Here is a 21,487-nt window from a genome sequence, read left to right as displayed (position 1 = left end):
TTTGAAATGATTGTTCAAGTTTGGCTTGGTTTATTTTTTATGAGCTTGAGCTTGTTTGAAGCTTGACTTGAGCTTGGTTCATTTAGATGTTATCAAGCTCTCAATTCAAGCTTGATTCGAGTTTGGTTCGTTTAGATGTTATCGAGCTCTCAATTCAAGGTTGTTTGATTGCTTGAAATTTTTAGTTGTTTGATTGATTATTGAGCTTGATAATTTAAACTTATTTGTTTATTTTATTTTATTTTTTATTTAGCATATTGAAAAAAGTTTTATTAATGAATATGGTTCGTGAATATTGTTCACGAATGTTAACGAGCTGAACACATGTGTTCAAGCTTGTTTGTTTAGTTTAACAAGTTGTTCAAGCTTGTCTGTTTAATTAATCTTGTGTATATTGAACAAACATAAACAAGCTCTTATCAAGTCGAACACCAAACTTGTTCACGAACGCTTGGTTTATTTACAACTCTACAAGTGGCCTCAGAATGATACTGACAATTTGTTTCACTCATGCTGAGAAAACTTCTGAAACAATATTATTTACCCAATGTCAGAGCTGAGTATTTATGTCAGAAATGATTGAAAAATTAATAGAAATTATCTCCAATAAATGTCAAAAGTTTTGAAGATAATGCTGCTATTTGATTTGAATCTAACTTTGGTAGTCAAGGACCAAACAAAAAAGTTGATTTTACTTAGAGAAGGTTTGAAGTTTGTCTTTGTGATCGGGTTTTGAGACCATGCAGAAACAAGATGAGGCTGTGGTGTCATTGGCACTAATCTTGAGGCAGAAGAATTGAATGGAGAAGAAATAGGCAAGGAAGAATGACTCCTAAGCTCAGAGAGGGAAAATTTAGAGACAGTGGAGCTTACTCATATGAAGAGATGTATCTGATGGAGCGGCTCATGGTGAAATCCTAGCTTGCAAAAGGAGAGAAAGGGGGTGAAACCCACCTGGAACTCAGTGGAGCTGTGGCCATCAAAATTATCACTAAAATAGCCACCGGAAGCCTACATTGAATGCCCCAAGTGTACCATGTTTTGGCCTGTGCAAGTGTCTCAATGCAAGAGTGGAATGTGGCATCTCACTTGGCATGATATTAGATCTGTGGTTTAGACAGTTATTCATTATAAATTTAATTTATTATTCAATAAGCTTAAGAATTGGTTTGCCTGAGGTATTTACCTTGTCCAATGTATTACTTGTCATGCCCAAATTTGATATGTTTTCAGTATTTAGAAAGGGCCCCACATCCTTGGTCAATTCACTTGATAACCCAACAGTGGCTAGATATTTTAGTGATGCATAAATGCTCAACATTGCACCAATGGAAAAAAAGAGTAGCTCAATGCATAAAGCTCCTACCAACGCGGGTCCCGGGGAAGGGTCTATTGTACGCAGTTTTACCTTGCTTTGCAAGAGGCAAAAACAGAGGTGTAGCATTAGCAAAGTTTGATCAATGTAACAGTCCATAAAATGTCAATGTAGCTGGAGTTCCCAACCAGAAGAGATAAATTGGAAATGGATGCAGGCAACTGTGACATTGGTAATGAGTCACTTCTGAAAGGTTACTTGTGTCTTGACACCCTTCAGTGGCATCAGTTTGCCACTCTCCAATCAACCCAGAGTTAAAGTTGAAGGGAATTAGTATGGAAATGCAACATAAAAATGCCACAAATTTCAGGCTCCATCTGAGGTCAATCTACCTGGAAAATTTGTCGCATTTATGCCTGTAACTATAATAAATACAATGTTATCGTTTCATTCTTTTAGCAAAGCAATATAGATCAACAATTGAGTGACATGACCATGCTTGCAAGGTATTCATCGTCATCATTAACTGTATCATCCGTGTTTGTTCCACCTATTTGGAATGCTGCATAAATATTATCCATCTATTGAGCCATATATAGTGTAATATCACTTGTAATATTCATATTAATTAAATCAATTTTATTACATTGTAAAGTTTTCTTTGGTCTGCATGTTTGGAATTTCGTTATGCACCAATTGACATAGCTAAAACAGTCCGAAACACATGAAATCCTTCCGTCAGTCTTCCATAGTGGCCATAGTACATTGGAGCCTTCTTTGAAGGCATGCAAATATTTCGGCAATGCCACGATACTTTTATAAGGCTGCGAATGCTTTTGTGTGACATCTAGTGATATCAACATCCCAACGACAATGACTTCATGGTGAGGGTATCGCAACTTTGCAGTAAGGGCTTCTTAGCAAGGTGGTGATGGTTTCAAAGACGAGACTTTTGTGATGTATCTCCTCTCCCTTCTCATAGTTTGCTAGACTTCAATGATGCCTCTCTCAACTTTAGAGCAACTTTCCAACTCAGAGCAAGAGCTTAGCTCTAGATTTCAAACCTCGCCTCTTGTAACTAATAGTGTCAACAATGAAATTTGTAAGTAATAAATGTGTCAAATATGATTGCAATATTAAAGCCTACGCTATTATGATAGAACTCAATCAATTATTCTTTTATCTAACTATTGCACTTTGCTTCCCTATGTGATTAGTTTTCCAATTGTATTGTTATAGTAGTAACCTACTTGTGCAGATCTCCTGTATTGCGTTTATTGCTAGATATATCTAATCATGATTTCTCTTCTAGGCTGAAGATAGAGCTCATAGGCAAGGACAAAAGAATGCAGTCAACATATATATCTTCTGTGCAAAGGTGTACCCTTGTTTTCCCCCACAAAAAGGATCCCTTCAGAGTCACTTCTCCTTAAGGACGTCAGCATTCTTGTTTCATTTGCTACCTAAACATTCTTTGATAGCTGATAGATTTAATATGCAACAGGGCACAGCTGATGAATCACGTTGGCTGCGACTTAACAGAAGTTTATTTGGTTGCTCAACAATGGCAAATGGAAAAAAATATGCCATAAAAGAGATAGAGGTTATATATTTTCTTCTTCTCACTTAGCAGTGTTTAGTTTGAACAGGGTCCAATACCAATTTGCCTCGGTGACCATCTATGTGAATTCAATTGATTTGACAGGTTGGCTCAGTTCTTCAACTGGGATGTAAAGATTCTTCAATTGTTTCGAAGGCCATTCCTACTGGTGACCCAAATGGAAGATTAGGTACTAGTTTCACAATTGAAATGGAGATCTGGTTATTTGATAATCTTATTTTTATTTTTAAAGCACTCCTTCAGTTTAATCTGACTAAATTGCAGTTGTGCATAATGTACATGGACATGAAAATAGCGCTCTTCATGAACAGGTATACCTACACACCATATGGTGGTGGAATACTAGGTCTTATTTTAGCATGTTCCATGCTGCTGATTTTTTCCCACTATGAGCTATAATTTCATTTTATGAATCTCTTTCTTTAGATAGCCAATACTCACGATGTAGAGTTGGAAAATCATTCTTTAAATCTTGGAAAACATGACATTCACAATATTGAAGGTAGACACAGAGAAAAATATAACAGTGGTTTTGAAGGCAATTCAAGTGAAATATGCAAAGGTGATATAGAGTTTGATTTGCTGGAGAATAGTTGTGATAAGGTATAAATGACATCATAATCTAATTTCACTCAATTTAGATGCTAAACACTTATTATTAGGAAGAAAGAGCTTTGGGTTTATGGAAATGAATTTTGCCTTGGATATGCAACAGGAGAAGAAACTTGTTGGAATGCAGAATGACATGGATGGTGGTGTTTCTCAGGAATTAATAGCTGATGAAACTTTCAACATTAAAGTAGAGTGGCTGCGATTTGACGTACGGACTCTGATTCTTTAAAATTTACAAGTTGAATTTGAATATTCTTAATATGTTGCTCTGTTCTATGGGTTGTTCAATAATTGTGCAAGCTTACATTATATTTATTTATTTATAGCTTGGCTCTTGACACTAGTTAGATGCAAATTTTCCTGTATCATGAATCAGTTAACTTGAGAGAAAAAAATTATTAGACGAAATTAAGTTCCTGTTTACTTGGCTGGAGGATATGCGGGAAAGAAAAGAAAGTAGCAAAAAGATTCACATAAATATATATTTTTTTAAAAAAGTATTTCCCTCTTCTCATTTCTTCCATTCCAGCTAAACTGGTCCTAAGGCTTTGCTTTTTTTGGGTGGATGACTAGGTGGGAGAAAAGGAGAGTAGGGAAAGAAACAAATCCTCCCTCTTCTGGTTTCCATCCAAGCATACCAATGCTTATATATTAAAAGACAACTCCCCTTACCATTTCATATAGTGGTTATGATCGAGAAGTATCTGATCAGGATGCAAATTTTCATCATGCCATTTATGCAGACTTGATTAGATACAGAATCAATCATGTTACTCTTCTGATAAAGATTCAATATCAATGTGTACCCTTTTTGATTGCTCGGAAGGATGCCCCACATTGAGACACATTAGAAATTCTATAGAGAACCCCTAGTCTAATCTCTCTGTTTATATATACATATAAGAATTTTAATGTCTTTACACTTTACTGTAACCTATTCTGCAATCATCCAAATTGAATCTTAATCAAATTTCCTTACCTGCTTTAGTGACATGATCAAATCTGCATCTTCTTGTCATAATTGCTACATGCAGTGATAATGAAAATTATCTTTTGCTGTACAAGCATTTGGTTTGCTTGGATGGAAAACTAGAAGAGGAAGGGAAAGAAACATAAAATGTATTCAAGGACATTTTAAGAATTTTGAAGATATTCTAGTGGAAAGCGCCTGAATCCTGACTGCTATGGCCCTTGAGATCGCACTGTGGATAACACAATCTATGTCTGACAATTTCTATTCTATAAACCTGTCTTACTGTGTCTTGGTACCATGGTCATCATTTTTAAAGATGCCATTGGTGCAATGCTAAATGTTTAGCTGTAGCAATAAAATAGTGAATCAGTTTGTTTTCAAGGAAGCATTGTGTTACGCGACTCAAGTTAAAATTGAACAGTTTTTCTAGTTATATCACCTGAACTTGTCCTTCCCCGGGACCCCGCATGGAGGGAGCTTCGTGCACCGGGCTGCCCTTTGAAGGGGAGCCTTGGCGCAATGGTAAAAGTTGTTGCCATGTGACCAAAAGGTCACGGGTTCGAATCCTGGAACAACCTCTTGCAAAAAGCAGGGTAAGGTTGCGTACAATGGATCCTTCCTCGGGACTCCGCATGGCGGGAGCTTTGTGCATCGGGCTGTCCTTTTTAATCAGTCAACAGGTTTTGAATGCTAGATTTGCCATGGATTTATATTATAATCAATCTGGAGGTTGAAGTTGATATTTGGAACTTCTTTATTCCATATATTTTAGAGATCTATGGATTGAGATGTTTCGTTCTACTTGTGGGCTGAAATTGAAACAAGAACAGCACAGATGAAACCGACCTCAACCATGCTGAAGCTTGTTGTCACTTGCCTCCAGCTGTGCCCATTTCCAGTTGCTTGAAATGCCCCTCCGTTCTCTTCTGTCATCTTTGCAAAACACTGAGTTTATAATGCCGATTTGAGACATAGCCCATTTTCTTATGAACTAAAACATTAATACTCTAAACCCACTTTTTGTCAGCGTAACTTTTTAAACTTAACTACATCCTCCTCGCCTTTATAATCAACAACAGCAGGCTTCCACCTCCAATTGTCTCCTCTAGTACTTCTCTTGATACCTCCTTTTACCACTCCGTTTATAGTTCTGCTTCCTGATCTCTGCCATTATCAAAGACTTGTACGCACATTGGCATAACACTAATACAAACATCATTCTAGCCTGGGACTAATGCCCTAGCAAGGATTGCTACTTTTAAGGGTATCAAAAATGGACCCGACCCGTCAACCCGACTCGAGTTGACCCTAAAAATTTCGAGTTCGGGTGGGGGTTTTCGGGTTCGGGTTGGTTTAGGTCTGGGTTTAGGGATTTTTTTTGAGGTTAAATTAAATTTTATTTTGAAATTTAAGATGTTTTATGTACATAAATAGTTAGTGTAACAATGATGAAATATTGAGATAAAAGTCAAGAATTATAGGTAACTAACAAAAAAAAAAAGTTTTTTTTCGGGTCAGATGGGTTATTTGGGTTGGTCAGATTATCTGAGTTTGGATCAGGTTCGGATTGGGAATTTTTTATAATATTCTTGCTTCGAACCCGATCCGAACCCACCCAACCCATCTGAATTGACAACCTTGAATGACAATAAGAGTAACTCATTATAGTTTCAATCCACCCATCTTGTAGGTAATGATTCTAGTTAAGGTATAGCGTTACACCATTGGATATTACGTGTAGGTATATTGTTCTAGTTCTTGTCTGCTTTATGGTACTAAACAAAATGGGATTTTGCTCCAAATCAAGGGCGTGACAGTTGTCTTATTTTCTTAGAGTTCAGATGAACATATTAAAAGTATGTTGGGTAGGCTTATTTTTAGATCTATGAGAAAATGATGGGATTGATTATCAGTAACTTAAAGGCACATTGGAACAATATAGTTAGTGCTACGTGTGACTAATTATCGGAATGGATACTTTTATAAGGTTCACTTCAAGATATGAAAGGAAAAATTTTTCATACATATATTAGGTTCACTTCAAGAAATTAAAGGAAAAAATCTGGTTAGAAATTTGGATTATCGACACATAAATGTTGGAAACATTCTCACATGTAAGATGATGCCATTGCCTTTATTTTTCTTGGTCTAACCATGAGGTGCCCCTACACTACTTATGATGTGAATTAATTTTTTGTTCAGAGCCGGAGCTACACAGTTAATGTCCTTCCGATACATTATGCTAATTTGAACTCTAACCTTTGGCAGAAAGGCTTCATATCTAGCGTGTTTACTACAAGACCTAGCAACTGCTAATGTCATTGTCCAAATTTTGAAGTGCATGTGAATTCATTGGCATTTGATACATGCATTATTTTCATAGAAATAACATAAGATCAGGGACATAACCAATGTAAGATGACTAGGGTCAATTGACCTCACTCAATTTTCCAAAACAATATGTAATATGAATTAAACCTATGGATTCATTTCTAGAACCCAAAAAGGGTATGGATTCATTTAAGCTTGCTCTTTAATGCCAACAATTTACTTCTTTCAATCAATCTGTTTCCTGGTATTATTATTTTAAAATATTATATAAATTTGATTGTTTGACCAAAATCAAATAACGGAGGAATCTTCTTTGAAAGTGACAAGCAGAAAAGATGTAAATTATTCCTATGACGTTGCATAAAGTGACAAGCAGAAAAGAAGTAAAACTTGGAAGGAGTATAAATTGTGATCCCAGCTGAGTTAGCTATTGTATGTTATGCTTGATTGAGATGGGTCTCTTCTCGAGCAGTTCCAATTTTGTTTTATTTTTTCACTTGTAAAATGAAAATTGGCTCAAATTAATTGTAAAAATCCATCAAATTTGATCAGGATGGTTGTTTTTTGCTGGTAGTAACTAATTTGAAAGAGAAAAACAAGGCAGACATTCACAATGTGAAAGTAGAAGAAAGATGGCATAGAGCAGTTGCTAATCAAAATCAAATGATTGTGATTGCTTGAGTAATTGTGTTTATTCAACCATTGATCTATATATATGGTTTTGATTTTTCTTATCTGCTATGTGCTTGCCTTCCATAGGTGAGCCAATATACTGGGCGAGTTCACTTGTACACTTGCATTCCAGGAAAACACTCACGGCCAGAACCACTTTTTGAGAATTTCCGTCTGGAGGAACTGAACTCTATTATGGCTTCTTCTGGTGATAAATGTGAAGCCACTCCAGAAAACTTGATCAGAAATCCTGCATACTGGAATGTCTTCAAATTTTTTTTTGAAGAGTGGAACAATTTAAGGCCAATTGAGCGGAATAAACTTTTTGGAAAACCTTTACAACTTCCCCTTATTGCTGAACTCTGCTACTTAAAGGAGGGTATCAACCATAGTTCCGGGGTATGCAATTATTTTTTGCTATGTAGAAGAATAAGCCATCTCCTTTTACTTACCATATTAGAGAACTCTTGGTCTAGCATGGGAACATAATTTTTTTGTTTTAAATTAACAGGCATAGCTATCATTATAACATGAAATGTTATCACTGAAAAAGCATCATATCCACTGAATGAATATATTGAGGGTGGTTGCTTCTTTTAAACCAGTCTGCACAAGTGACAACGGTGTTCTCCAGGCACTCAACTACACATAAATCCCTGCACAAACTATGTTTTAATGATATAGTTTCATATTGCTCACCTAAAGTTCATTATCTTCAACTGTGAAATAATTGTTTGTGTTGCCTTCCATTTTGTCGCTTTAAATTTCTATCACAGTATTGTGGTTAACAATGTATGCTAATAGGATTATTTTTCTATCACTAAGTAATGGATTTGGCACTGATGTAAATATGGGTAGTGTGATTACTGAGCTTCGGTGACCGTCCTTCCTTTCTTGCCTTGGATATGTGTAATAATTTTGTGCAGGGATTGCTGCGAGGTGGAAGTACGAGACGGGTTACTCCTTTAAGTGATATTTGCCGCCCTTTACCTGAGAACTCTGCTTGGAAGAAGATTATATTGCAACGCGGGGCTGCCAAGGAAAGAGAATACACTCAGGCATGGACTACCGATGATGTTCCTCTGTGTAAACTCTGCCAACAACCTTGCAAGTAAGGTCAAGTTTGCTGTGTTTTTTTAAAAAGTGAAATTAGTGATGGTGTTATCAGGTGTTAACTGGTTATTTGGATCCAGTGAAAAGTTCGCAAAAGCACCTCAATATTTTGAGGACCTATTTTGTAACCTGAGCTGCTTTCATGAGTACCGCATAAGAACTAGCCAAAGAGCCCTCAGAGAGGTTGGTGGCAAGAGCTACTTAGAATAAGCTATATTTAGGGAATAGGTGCTAGTGCCGCTTATGTGGCACACATTTACTGCCGATGTTAATTTTTACATCTTGGAAAAGTTTTACTGAAATTCATGTTTTTCCAGGCACTTTTCAGAATTGAACAAGGGGTATGCACTAATTGCAAGCTAGATTGTCACAATCTAGTCAGATGTATAAGACCTTTATCCAAAGCTTACCGAAAGGAATACATCGAGAGGGTTGCTCCAAAGTTGGCTCAGAAAAAGAAGCTGTATGCCCTCTATTAGAAGACATCTTCAGCTACTTCAATTACTTCTGCAATCAGTTTTAGCTCATTGTTTAGCATATAGCATTTGATTTTCGCAGTTTGCGTTGGCCAACCATTTGATTGTCTTCCTATAGCAGATATAGATGAAGTAGGTACCATGGAAGAAAACTCAAGGGACATCTAGCAACAAGTAGTTGTGCATTTAGCATAGCTCCAAGCCTTAAATAACATTTGCTTAATTGATTTTATATAAGATAAATTTTTCTCAAGTGAGTGTTGGATGCTTGTTTCATCTTAATTAGAGTATGAGCTATCTAAGGTTTTCGTTCTCAGTTGGAACAAGATGTTTTAGTGTTGTGCCAACAATGGTAATGCACAGTAGTGAAAGACACTAACCAAAGTAGAAATGGGATCGGAGGAGAAAGAAAGAACAGATAGCCTAACCTCACCATGGGTCGCCTAGCTGAAGCTCATGGCGGTGTCAAGGATGCCTTGGCTGTTGCAGTGGTCATCAAAACTATGCAGCGTGGCAGTGGATATATTCACCTTTCGCATGGGACTGTCTGTTACATGGTTAAACAGTATAAATAATATCACTTTATTTTCCTGGCATATTTGTTCTTTTTCTCTAAATGTAAATCTTGAGTAGAAATGAAGAAAACATGGTTAGGGAATCTAAGATGTAAATTCTTCACATACACTAAAATCTCAAACTATATTTCCCTTTTTAAAGATTGGCGAGTTTGTTTTGATTTTGAGAATCTTCTGTACATTATCATTCCAGGCTTGATAAGCTTGTCCATGACCCAAAGGAAGGAAATGCCTGGCATGCAGACCACATAATTCCAGTATTCAAGGGAGGCGGTAGGATTTAAATATTTTTTGTGCTGCTCCTATATATCAGAGAGCAAAAATAATGGGTGGAAATTATTGGCAGGTGAGTGTCAGCTTGAAAATATGAGGACTTTGTGTGTGGCTTGTCATTTAGAGGTCACCAAAGCTCAGCAGCTTGAACGTCGAATGGTTAGGAAGATGGCTAAAGAACAACTAAAAATCATCATGAAGCAACTGGAAACTGCTAAATTTTTGACATCCGGTTATGACGTATGTTTTATTATTGTATTTGATTTGGCTAAGCTTGATCGATCTATTCTGTCTTTGATTTTCTTAAATATAAGATTTTACTAAAAGGTAATGGATTTATTTAATTTCAGTTCCTGGAACCTGTATCTTCTAGAGCGTCCAATTGGTCGTTTCATTTTGATGGATATGTTACAATTGTTTTTTTAAAGAAAATTAACAGACTTGTTGTGTAGGTAATTTAAGTTAGGTAATCATGATGATTTACAAACACCCATTTGCTGTTAACTACAAGTTGGTTAACATACCCGCATTGTGCATTTTCTAATTTTATTAATTGGTTAGCTTGACCAGTCTCTATAACATTCAGTCCATTATTATCTTTTTTTGAGGAAGTCAGTCCATTATCATCTTGTTCTACCCTGTAATGGATAATATTTTCCTTGCAATATTATAGATTTTTCTTTTGGCTAACATTTTCAAGTCAATTATCACATTATTTGGTAGCATAATTTACTCGTTTGCCTTATTTTTATTTTAGGAAGATGGCAAAACACAAGATGCTGAAGAGAGACTGTTTATCAAGGTACCTGGTAGTGTTTATTCAATCGATGACGGCATTTCTGGGAACCTTGAAAATGATACTTCTATAGGCTGCTAAACGCCTGAATCTCACATCTGGTAACTAATCTACCATTTTTTCAGCAATCTATGTTTTTGACTGATTCCGAGTAACAACAATTTTGGAGCTCAAAACACGTCCTAGTGAAAAGAACTTCCCTTCTGTTTGATTCGAAGTCATCACAGTCTCACAGATCAGTTCCATTGTTTTATTTTTCTTGTTTGATCTTGCAGCTGTGCTTATTGATTCACATCAAGATAATCATATAGGAAATCTCATTCATCCTGCTATACAAATTATGTAAACAATGAAAAAGGTGTAGGTACTTGAATCTTAAAATGTTTAGAATTGTTCGACTTCAACCTTTGCATTATGTTTCAGGTACTCTTGCAGAGGATACAGATTGATTTTGTGATGCCTTCGATGAGCATTTGTTCTGGCATCTATAGCTTTTGTGCTCACATAGTGTCCTTCAATTACGAAGACCTCGGAGAAGACCAAGAAGAAGATAAAATTTTAATTTTCCATTTTTGCCTATAGAATAATAAGCAATCAAACTCTGCAGCACTTGTATTTCGCCAAGAGAGATGGATAACTTAAACTTGAGCGGGCCCGATCATTTTACTGAAAAGCACAGTATTTAGCAAAAAGTCGTATGAATTAATTGTACCTGAAAGTGCTCTCGAATTGGTTTCTCCCCATAATTTTTTCTACTTAATGTGATACTTGTCTAACCCTATATGAAGAATAAAAAATTATGGCAGTGTGCTACATAAACTCTGCTTTTTTTGCTCCAGAAATTCATGTAATAGAAAATTTACAGCTGCAAATTTGTGCTCGGTCATTAATGGATATGGAAAATTAATAGGGTGCATCTGTCTATTGCCATTGATGCTCACTTAATACATTGCAGTGCAAACACATGCATGAATCATGAGGGGCTCGCATGCACAAGGGTCCGGAATTTATGGGACGCTATGCTGGTCAATGACAAACGCAAGGCTCCAAAATATAACAGTCGACAAATGTATTTTTGCTACTGAAAATTTTCTGTAGAAATTTGTTTGTTATGGTTGTTATTGTTATTCGTTTTTTTCCCCAGATTTCATCATATTAATATTGAAGGTATATTTTGTAAAAACGTCATTCACTAACCATGAGCATCGATCTTGTTCATTTTTTCAAATCTACCCTATGGCGACTTGTTCGGTTATACCTTGGGGACAGATTTTGAAGGTAAATGATGACAAAAGGTAAATACGCTCGCTCCCAGCGTTCCCGTTAATCTGTCCCAGAGTTAATACGGAGGAATGGTTACTAGTCTTTGGAATAGTAATTAACCGAGATTCGAATTTCAGATCTTATGATGATAATATTTCATGCGCTAGTCACTAGACCCATTTGAGAGGATCAGATTTTGAAGGTAAATGATCTTTATACCAGTCATCAAAATACCTTTTCATTTTTCATTTTGGGTAAAAATTTTGGAATAAATAATTGACATTTCTGTTAGATTTTTTACCTAAAAGGATGCACCACCCATTGTTGTCCTCAAACTCCTATTGATAGGATGTATCATTTTAGCCGTGAAGTTGTAGTTGTTACAAATGTTGAATGTCAAGTGAGCATGTCATAGTTTTATAACTGTTACAACTTGAATGGTAAATAAATAAGGTTGAATCTTCATTGTAGTAGTTATGAAACTGAAATTATTATAGTATGTGATCCCGTCCGAAGGCTGAGTCGGGCGGAGGCTGGTCGTGGTGGCTTAGTTGTTGACGGAAAGTCGTAGGTGATCCGGCTCCCACGGGTGGCTGATGCTGCTGCAGGACCCTGCGCACACTCAGACAATCCTCCTTCTCACGTTAGAGACCGAAACCCAGGGAAAAAGTCCCCGGATCAGGCCCTCCGACGCTCAAGTCAGGTACTTTTTCCCCAGAAAATGCAAAAAGAAGGAAAAGGAACGACTGCAAGTGAAAAGTTGTGGAAAGAAAGTGACGAGAGAGCGCGTACCCGCGTACGAAGAAGCCCCTCCTTTTTATGCCCCCCTCGCTTCTAGAACCTGCCATCCTGTCCGAAAGCGTTAGACGCTAGGCTTTGTCGTGTAGTCCCGGACACCTGTCGTGCTGCTATTGATCGTGAAAGCATCTTCTTGTTTTCGAAACCTCCGCCTTTACACATGGGTTTTTGTCTTGTAATGAAGGCCATCTGTTAGGCTGCTATTGGTTGTGAAAGCATCTTCTCCTTTAGAAACCTCCGCCTTCGCACATATCGCTGGTATGTAGTTATTACCCCATGGCGGACAATTGTGATTCCCCGCCTTCCGCACGGCCTGGCTCATCCGATCTATTGTGGTCCGCATCTGCCTCGCATCCTCCGCTCAGATCCAACCTCTAAGCATCACCTACCAGTCGGGCTGACTCTGAACAGCTTTGCCAATCCCGGTCCGTACCCTGCGCTTTGTACTTCCTGTCCCTCGCCCTCAGGCCTGTAGATCGAGCCATCTCTGAACAGCTCTGCCGATCCCGATCTGTACTCATGACTTGCGCTTCCGGACCTTCGAATCGCAGTCCTGTAGACCCCTCGTGACTTTCACCTCCGGACCTTCGAATCGCAGACCTGCAGACCAAGCCGTCTCTATACAGCTCTGCCGCGTCCGAACTGTGATTTGTGACTTGCACTCCCGGGCCTTTGAATTGCAGACCTGCAGACCAAGCCGTCTCTATACAGCTCTGCCGCGTCCGACCTATGATTTGTGACTTGCACTCCCGGGCCTTTGAGTTGCAGACCTGCAGACCAAGCCGTCTCTATACAGCTCTGCCGCGTCCGACCTGTGATTTGTGACTTGCACTCCCGGGCCTTTGAATTGCAGACCTGCAGACCGAGCTGCCCCTAACCAGCTCAGCCGATCCCGACCTGTGCCCGGTGTTCCGCCTGTCGTCTCCCCTTGTCTTTCAACTACTTTGCCCCCTTGCTCGACAAGTCTGCCTGACCTCTGACTACCCCACATGCTTGCCTCTGCCTGCCTAGTCAGCTCGACCCTTGACTGCCGAATCACCCTGACTATTGACCGCCACATCCTCTTGACTTTTGACCGCTACATGGCCTTGACCTTTTTCACCCTTTCCTCTTGGGCCCCTCCATTGCCAACCGTATCACATGCCTCCCTCACAAGTCTAGTCGAAGGAGGACGACAGTCTGACTGACTAGACCTCAGCACATCTCTAAGATCTCAGCATATCTCTGTGACCTCAGCCTATCTCTGTGTCTCTACCTCAGCATATCCCTGCGCGCTCTGATTCCCGCCTCACGCATCAACCTTTGTGTCGTGTCGCCTGGGATACCATGCCTCCTTAATTGCTTCGCCAGTCGCTTGGGGTACCGTGTCCACGTAGTTGCTTTGACTTGGCCCCCCATCCTCTTTATAAAGAGCCCCACAGTCACTTCTTTATTCTATCCTTCCTCTTTCACGCCTTGCTACCTTCTTTTGCTAACCCGCGTTACACCAGCTTCTTCCCCACGCGATGCATTCTCCTTTTTCTGAGGAGGTTGATCAACCACCTTTCCAAACGCGGATAGATCAGCTCACCTTACAACTTGCTGAGAAAGAATGTGAACTGTAGCGCGTATCCAAGGATCAAGCTCGTCAGCTAGCTGCCCTGCGCTCCATGGAAGCCCAGTATCGTGTCGCGAAGTCTTGCGTGCATGCTGAGAAGGCAAGGAAGGAGGAATGCCAGGCTAGCCTGCAGCGCCAACTTAGTCTTCAGGAACGCTTGCAGCAAGAGCATGAAGCGGAGCTATCTCTCCTCCGTGCGTGTCTCGACGATAAGCAACACACGATCGCTCAGCAGCAAACAGTCATCGACTCCTTACACGCGCAGCTGTCTTGAGCCTTGAACGCCCCAGAGGCTCCTGAGTCCCCAGGCATTTCTTCACACGGCAGTGCTCATTCTCCATGACCAATCCTTTCCCCGAGTTAAGACTAGTTCGGGCCATAGTTGTCTCAGTGGCTCCTTCACCGTAAAACGTTCCCTCTTGTAGCCTTAGCTGTATCGCCTGCTTATTGAACTGTGCTGCTATACCTGTATATTTGTCCTTTTCCGGCGTAGTCTTTCCTGCTCAAATTTCATCTAGCAAGCATTTTTAGAAACTGGCCCGTATGTAAGAGCCAAGAGTTGCCTCATGATTCCTTTTCATGTATGAATTTTGGATAATAAAACCAACATAGTGCTTGAGATTTAAAACTGCAATGAATGTGCAAAACCTGATTTCGCAGTTAATATTGATGCTTTAGGGGTAGGGTAGATGGCCTCCCGCATCTCGTGCCTTGCATATTTATAATTTGCATAAAGGAGCTAAAATAAAGCCAGATGTAGTTGACCTGATTATTTGAAAATGCTCCGCTCAATGTGAGGCGTATCCCTCTGAAAGGTAGTTAGGTGTGGGCGGCGAGTTCACTTATGATTTTCACAGGGGAGTTGATTTTTGATTCCCGCATGGGGGCCGACCTGAAAGGTCGTTGGGCGTGAGGACAGAGCTCAATTTTGATTCTCGCATGGGAGCCGACCTGAAAGGTCGTTGGTCGTGAGAGCAGAGCTCACTTATAACTCGCACTGAGGCGAGAGTCTAGGACTACCGACCTAAAAGGTCGTTGGGCGTGAGCACAAGGCTCACTTTTAATTCTCGCATGGGAGTCGACCTGAAAGGTCGTTGGTCGTGAGAGCAGAGCTCACTTATAACTCGCACTGAGGCAAGAGTCTGGGACTACCGACCTAAAAGGTCGTTGGGCGTGAGCACAAGGCTCACTTTTAATTCTCGCATGGGAGCCGACCTGAAAGGTCGTTGGTCGTGAGAGCAGAGCTCACTTATAACTCGCACTGAGGCCCGACCTAAAAGGTGGTTGGGCGTGAGCACAAGGCTCACTTTAATTCTCGCATGGGAGCCGACCGAAGGTCGTTGGTCGTGAGCAGAGCTCACTTATAACTGAGGCGAGTGACTCGGCACTCGACCTAAAAGGTCATTGGGCGTGAGCACAAGGCTCACTTTAATTCTCGCATGGGAGCCGACCGGAAGGTCGTTGGTCGTGAGCGAGAGTCTTTATTGGTCCGAGACCAGTAGTAATACTCGGTCCGAGACCGGTGGCGATGGACCAGTAATAATACTCCGGTCCGAGACCGATGGCGATGGTGCTGGTCTGAGACCAGTAATGATACTCCGGTCCGAGACCGGTGGCGATGGTGCTGGTCTGAGACCAGTAATGATACTCCAAACGACGAGGGCATAGATGCATCGCTCTTCTCCGCCTTCATCCGTCTCGCCTACGCCGACATCATTGCTTTGGTTGATCTGGTCGTTATTGCTAGCTTTGGGCTTACTCATTCGCGTCGCGTTTCTTCCTGCAATTGCATCACGTATGGTATAGAATTAAAAATAGAGGAGGGAGCGTAAAAACCTTACTCAACCCTTGGGCCACAGTGCCCTCGCAGCTTATGATGACCCGCGGTTCTCGCGATGCGCTTGGTTAGCTGATCGGATCAGGGGCTGTCTATGCAGAGCTACTCGCCCGGATGGTCCGAGCAAGCAACACCCCCACAGGCCTGCTCACTACTTTTCTGATCTGGCAATCACTCCCGCTGACCTGCCCTGTCTTATTTGCGACCCTTTTGAGTTGCCTGGATTCTGCAGCTTTATGAAACTTCCCGCCTAGCCTTGAGCCTTTCGCGAAGAATGCTTCTTTTTTGAGGCCACGCCCCTTCATGATTGCCTTGCCTTGTCGATCTTTAATGCGTTTCTTCTCGCGATGACACCTGTCCGACGCCTTTACTGCACACGCCTCCTGACGCCAGCTTCTGACCCTTTTTTGCACCCTTCGGCGCTTACTTCCTATCAGACGGCGCTGGGGTGCGTTACCCAAAAAGATATTCAGCTCGACTCTCGATGTTTCGTAGGAATGAATGAGCTTTATAAACCCTAAAGGCAGTCTGCCTTCCTTACTTTGACGCTTAGCTATCCTCCTCCCTTCGTTCGCGGCCGTTTCTGGCAGTGCAACTCCTCGTCTTCCTGCTTGCGCCCGTCCTATGACCCCTCTTGTCTTCATCCCCCTCACTTGCTTACTCCTCATACTCATGGATGGTAAGGAACTCTTCTGGTATTCATGTTACATCTCTGATTTAGACCATCACGACCTGTCTTCACTGCAATCCAACTTGGGGCTAGGCGTCGCATATGAGTTTCGTCTTCCCTCGCCAGATGAACATCCTTCTTCTCCTCCCGAAGACTGTCTTTAGGGATCAAATCTTAGGCGGTCTTCGCTTTTCTTTACATCCTTTTTTCTCCGAGTTGAGTCAGTATTGCGGTATTGGTGTCTCTCAATTTGCCCCCAATGTGTTCCGAGCTATTTGCGGAACCATCATCTTGTGCCGCATTTATCAAATTCCCTTGACCGCTAGACTATTCCATCACTTTTATTCCTTCCGGCGGGCCGAAGCGGGGGTATTCAACGTTCAAGCCAAGCCGGGCCATAAGTTTTTTGATGACTTACCTTCTTCCAATAAAGGTTGGAGATCTCGCTTTTTCTTCCTTAAGCCCCCTGCCCCCTTAACCAGGCCTTCTCAATGGTGTTCCCTCCTCGCTTCGGACTTCCCTTCGCATGTTCATGAACCTGCCTGCTCCACAGCTGCGGACAAGCTGAGCGGTGTTGTTGTTCGCTTGTCTGTGCTGATGCTAGAAGGCATTCTGCACGCTTTTGGTCTTAGTCCTGTTTCCACGGAAATCAGAGCTCCTTTTGGTAAGTTGTTATTTTTTATATACCGCTCTTCGCTAACTGAAGTGCTTTTTCCTCTTATTTTTGTAGTGGCTGCCATCCTCCGTTCTTTTGCCAGTCAGGAGATACCTTCGGTGGCCGTTCTGCAAGCTCTGAACGAAGAGCTAACACAAGGCCTATCTTTTGATCCCGCCGCTGCCGCCGGTTCACAACCTTCGGAACCCCGGACTTCTGATGCGGAGGCCGCCCCGATGCTTATTGTGTTGGGATGTATACTAAAAGCCTAGCTTTTGGTATAAATATTTATTTAGAAATAAGAATCACATTGGTCAAATGTCTACATTTATGATAAATGTAGCTGTTCAATTAATTTATATTGTAGATAACATGATGTGTGGTGTCACACACAGAAGATCATGTTATCGGTTCCTTATAAATTATAAACAGTAGCTCACGACCAAGATGGAAAGGAACAAACCATTGGAAGATCGTAGTGTAATTAGGTATTAGTTTATCTTAACTATATAATTACACTAGTACACTTAGAGTGTATTGAGTAGGACCATTTGAGGTCGTTTCTTTTATACTGACTTTATAAATGAACAAAGACCTCAGTTATTATGGAAGTGTGTGCTCTTAATCCTAATATAATAACAAGCACATATATTTGATATTTATTTCTTTAATTTATCAATGGGTGAGATTTAGTTCGATGAATCAATAAGCCCGATAAGTTGGGAAATGATATCACTTATAGTGTGTGTTGTTGATTGTAGAAGGAAACTGTGTCCTAGAGATACTAGGTTGATAATGTCCTCAAGAGGAGCTCATAAGGATTGTCATGTTAAACCCTGCAGGTGGACTTAGTCCGACATAACGATAAGGTTGAGTGGTACTACTCTTGGACTAAGATATTAATTAAATGAGTTGTCAGTAACTCACTTAATTAGTGGACATTCGATATCTTAAACACAGGGAGACTAACACACTCATAATAAGAAGGAGCCCAAAAATGTAATTTGGGATTGATGCGGTAGTTCAATAATAGTTCTTTAGTGGAATGAATTATTATTGATAAACTTAAGTTGTGTGTTCGGGGCGAACACGGGATGCTTAATTTTATCGGGAGACCAAAACCAATTCCTCCTCTCGGTCCCTATCGTAGCCTCTTAATTATAGAGTACTATACCCACCTTCTATACCCACCTAAAGGGGGCCGGCCAAGCTAGCTTGGATCAAGCTAGGGCCGGTCTAAGCATGGTTAATGAGGTGGCCGGCCCTAAGCTTGAACCCAAGCTAAAGGGGGCCAGCCATAATAAAATAAAAAAGAATTTGAATTTTAATTTTTCTTATGTGGAAGATATAATTTATTGGAGAGAATTAAAATTAAAATATCTCTCTTAAAAGGTATAACTAGTAATTTTTCTTTCCGCATCATACTAGTTATTTTTGGAGATAATGCCAAATACAAGAGGCTTACGTTCTAGTATTTCGAATATGTTTTTCGAAGTTGTGTTCTTTTGTTTTATTTTTTCCTTGTGATTTGATTGTTCTTTTCGGTTAACCTAAAGTTATTTTAGGAAATTAAATATTAGCTTTCTATAAAAGGTTTTGTCTAGTCGGTGGTGGTTGCTCCCATATCCAAGAAGGCCATGTGCCTCACCACGTCAGTACTGGGAACCAATTATGGAAATTAATATTTAATGGAATTAATAACTTAAGGCGATTTGGGTCGAACGTGTTAAGTTCCGCAGGAGACCCAAGTCAAAACCTAAAAGAACGAATAGATTAAGTTTTGGATCAAACGTGTTAAGTTCCGCAGGCGATCCAAAATTTAATTTCTAAAGAACACATGGTAGCTAGGAAAAGGTTCAGACCTTTGTACAAAATTTTTGAACAGTGGAACCTCTAGGTTTTCCGAGTAGCAACCAACAATTGGTATCAGAGCTAGGGTTTTGCCTCTGTGTATTTGGTATTAGTTTAATTATGCACATGTCATACATAATTTAGGCAGGAAAATAGTAGGATGTGCTAACTTTGTGGATGCAGGATCCAACTATTATGGCTTATAGTTATTATGTGTGTGATTGGACCCTTGGACATGTCAAGGGCATTTATATGTGTGTGCATGATTGTATTATAAAATACAGCAGGAGCTGTATTTATTAAGATTTTATTTTTGATCTAGATACATGTACATTCCTTTTATGGAATATAGGATCAAAAATGTAAAATTCTATTTATGTCGCGGATCGAATCTTGCAAAGCGTGGAACCTTCTAAGGATCAGAGGCGCAGCGGAACTAGGAGCAAGATGGATGCGACAGCTAGACCCGGTGGCGGTGGTCAAATATGGCAGCAGCTTGGGATGACAACACACAGAGGACAACTAGAGATAAAAGCCATAATAGTTGAAAATTAGTTTTTCTATTTATTGCTTTTATATTGTGCTGTGTGTGCATGTTGGTTTACATATTTAGTAGGCTAGCATAGTTAAAATTCCTCATTTATAAATAACTAAGTGAGAGAGGGATTTTTAAGTAAATCCCATGGTCTCCATTACTGGTTTGTAAGTGATGCAAACAAGCTTGCGCGTTGGCTCTGAGTGCCTTCCTCCATAACGGATGAGCTTGTTTGTGAATCACTAGAACAAACTTCTATTTTTGGATGACTATAGGAAGTTAATTAAGAGCGTGTGATCTTCCCCAACGGAAGGTGCATAATCTTATTAATGGACTTAGTGTCAAGTAATGGTATACACTTAGACACATCTAATAGTATCCTCCCCATCGGAGTCACTGCTATTATTTGTGTGACCAAATGATACCAACTATTAATTTTATTTGTCAAAAAGTTAGGTTGACAAGATAATAAAATTAATGGGTTAAAACCCTCCTTTTACAAATGTTGAATTTGTATACGTCTACACTAACGTGGCATGCAAAATTTACGGTGTTTGAGGTGTTGGTGAATTTAAATAATATTGTTTGAGAAATCAATGTTATTTTAAATTCAAAAAGTTTTTGACCAAATATTTGATCAAAGACAGATCAACTATTAATTTTATTCGTCATAAAGTAAAGTTGACAAGATAATAAAATTAAGGAATAAAATCTCCTCTTCGATTTTGTATACACAAAATTCATGGAGATTTTAAGGAGTTGATCTTGACCAAATATTTTTGTGATTCTTAGGATTGAAAATGTTTGTCGATCCCTAGTAGTCATACTATAGAAAAGACTTAGTAGTCCCAATTGTAATGATTGGAAATAGGAATTGGACATTAAGGTAGACTGTCTTCTTAGAACTAAGAACAATATAGGTGTATTTAATTAATTAGTTGAATCATGTTTAGTGGTGTTATCTACCAGAACCTGGAGTGTAGATACAGATGCCATCAATCATGTCCGTAATTCATTGCAGGGTTCTAGGAAACCCGGCAACTAAATGAAAATGAAAACACCGTCCACATGGGAACTACTGTAAAAATGGTAGCTGTTGCAGTGGGAGATGTTTATCTTTTGATAAGAATAAAACATGGATTTTTGAGTGATTGTCTTTACGCACCAAGTTTAGAAAGAACTAGTTTTTCAGTTTCTAAACTATTCAAAGAACTTGATATTTTGCCTCTTTTAATAATAAAATTGTTATTAAGAAAAAGAGGGAAGTTATCTGTTCTGGTACGTTGGTTGGCAATTTATAAATCCAATAACTCTCATGATGCAACAAATGGAAATTAGTAACACATCTTCTAACTTTAAGAGAAAGTAACCTTCGGAAATGAACCAATTATATCTTTGGCATCTAAGGCTAGGTTATATTAACTTGAGTATGATTCATTGGTAGCTGATGAACTTTTGGGTTCATTAGTAGTGGAAATCTTTCCAACCTGTGAGTCTTACTTGGAAGGAAAAATAACCAAGAAG

At 39.7% G+C, this 21,487-nt stretch overlaps 1 protein-coding gene across 3 annotated transcripts in view; it reads left to right on the top strand.

Moving 5' to 3' along the window:
• LOC122042134 (DNA annealing helicase and endonuclease ZRANB3-like) overlaps positions 1–11,468 on the top strand; it is a 37,788-nt gene extending 26,320 nt beyond the window's left edge. The window contains exons 13-26 of one of the 3 annotated variants that reach the window (XM_042602087.1): positions 2,628–2,693; positions 2,820–2,918; positions 3,021–3,105; positions 3,201–3,247; positions 3,363–3,539; positions 3,652–3,756; positions 7,612–7,923; positions 8,451–8,635; positions 8,718–8,820; positions 8,955–9,100; positions 9,882–9,961; positions 10,035–10,201; positions 10,719–10,858; positions 11,181–11,468. In XM_042602087.1, coding sequence (XP_042458021.1) covers positions 2,628–2,693; positions 2,820–2,918; positions 3,021–3,105; positions 3,201–3,247; positions 3,363–3,539; positions 3,652–3,756; positions 7,612–7,923; positions 8,451–8,635; positions 8,718–8,820; positions 8,955–9,100; positions 9,882–9,961; positions 10,035–10,201; positions 10,719–10,838 — 1,692 coding nt within the window. In that variant the 3' untranslated portion in view covers positions 10,839–10,858; positions 11,181–11,468. The other 2 variants (XM_042602088.1, XM_042602089.1) reach the window with 2 other exon arrangements.
• Positions 11,469–21,487: the final 10,019 nt, after the last annotated feature.

This window comes from Zingiber officinale, chromosome 2A (assembly GCF_018446385.1).
Source record: "Zingiber officinale cultivar Zhangliang chromosome 2A, Zo_v1.1, whole genome shotgun sequence".
Classification (NCBI taxonomy): domain Eukaryota; kingdom Viridiplantae; phylum Streptophyta; class Magnoliopsida; order Zingiberales; family Zingiberaceae; genus Zingiber; species Zingiber officinale.
The sequence above is the reverse complement of the archived record's forward strand: the minus strand, read 5'-3'. Positions and strand labels throughout refer to the sequence as shown.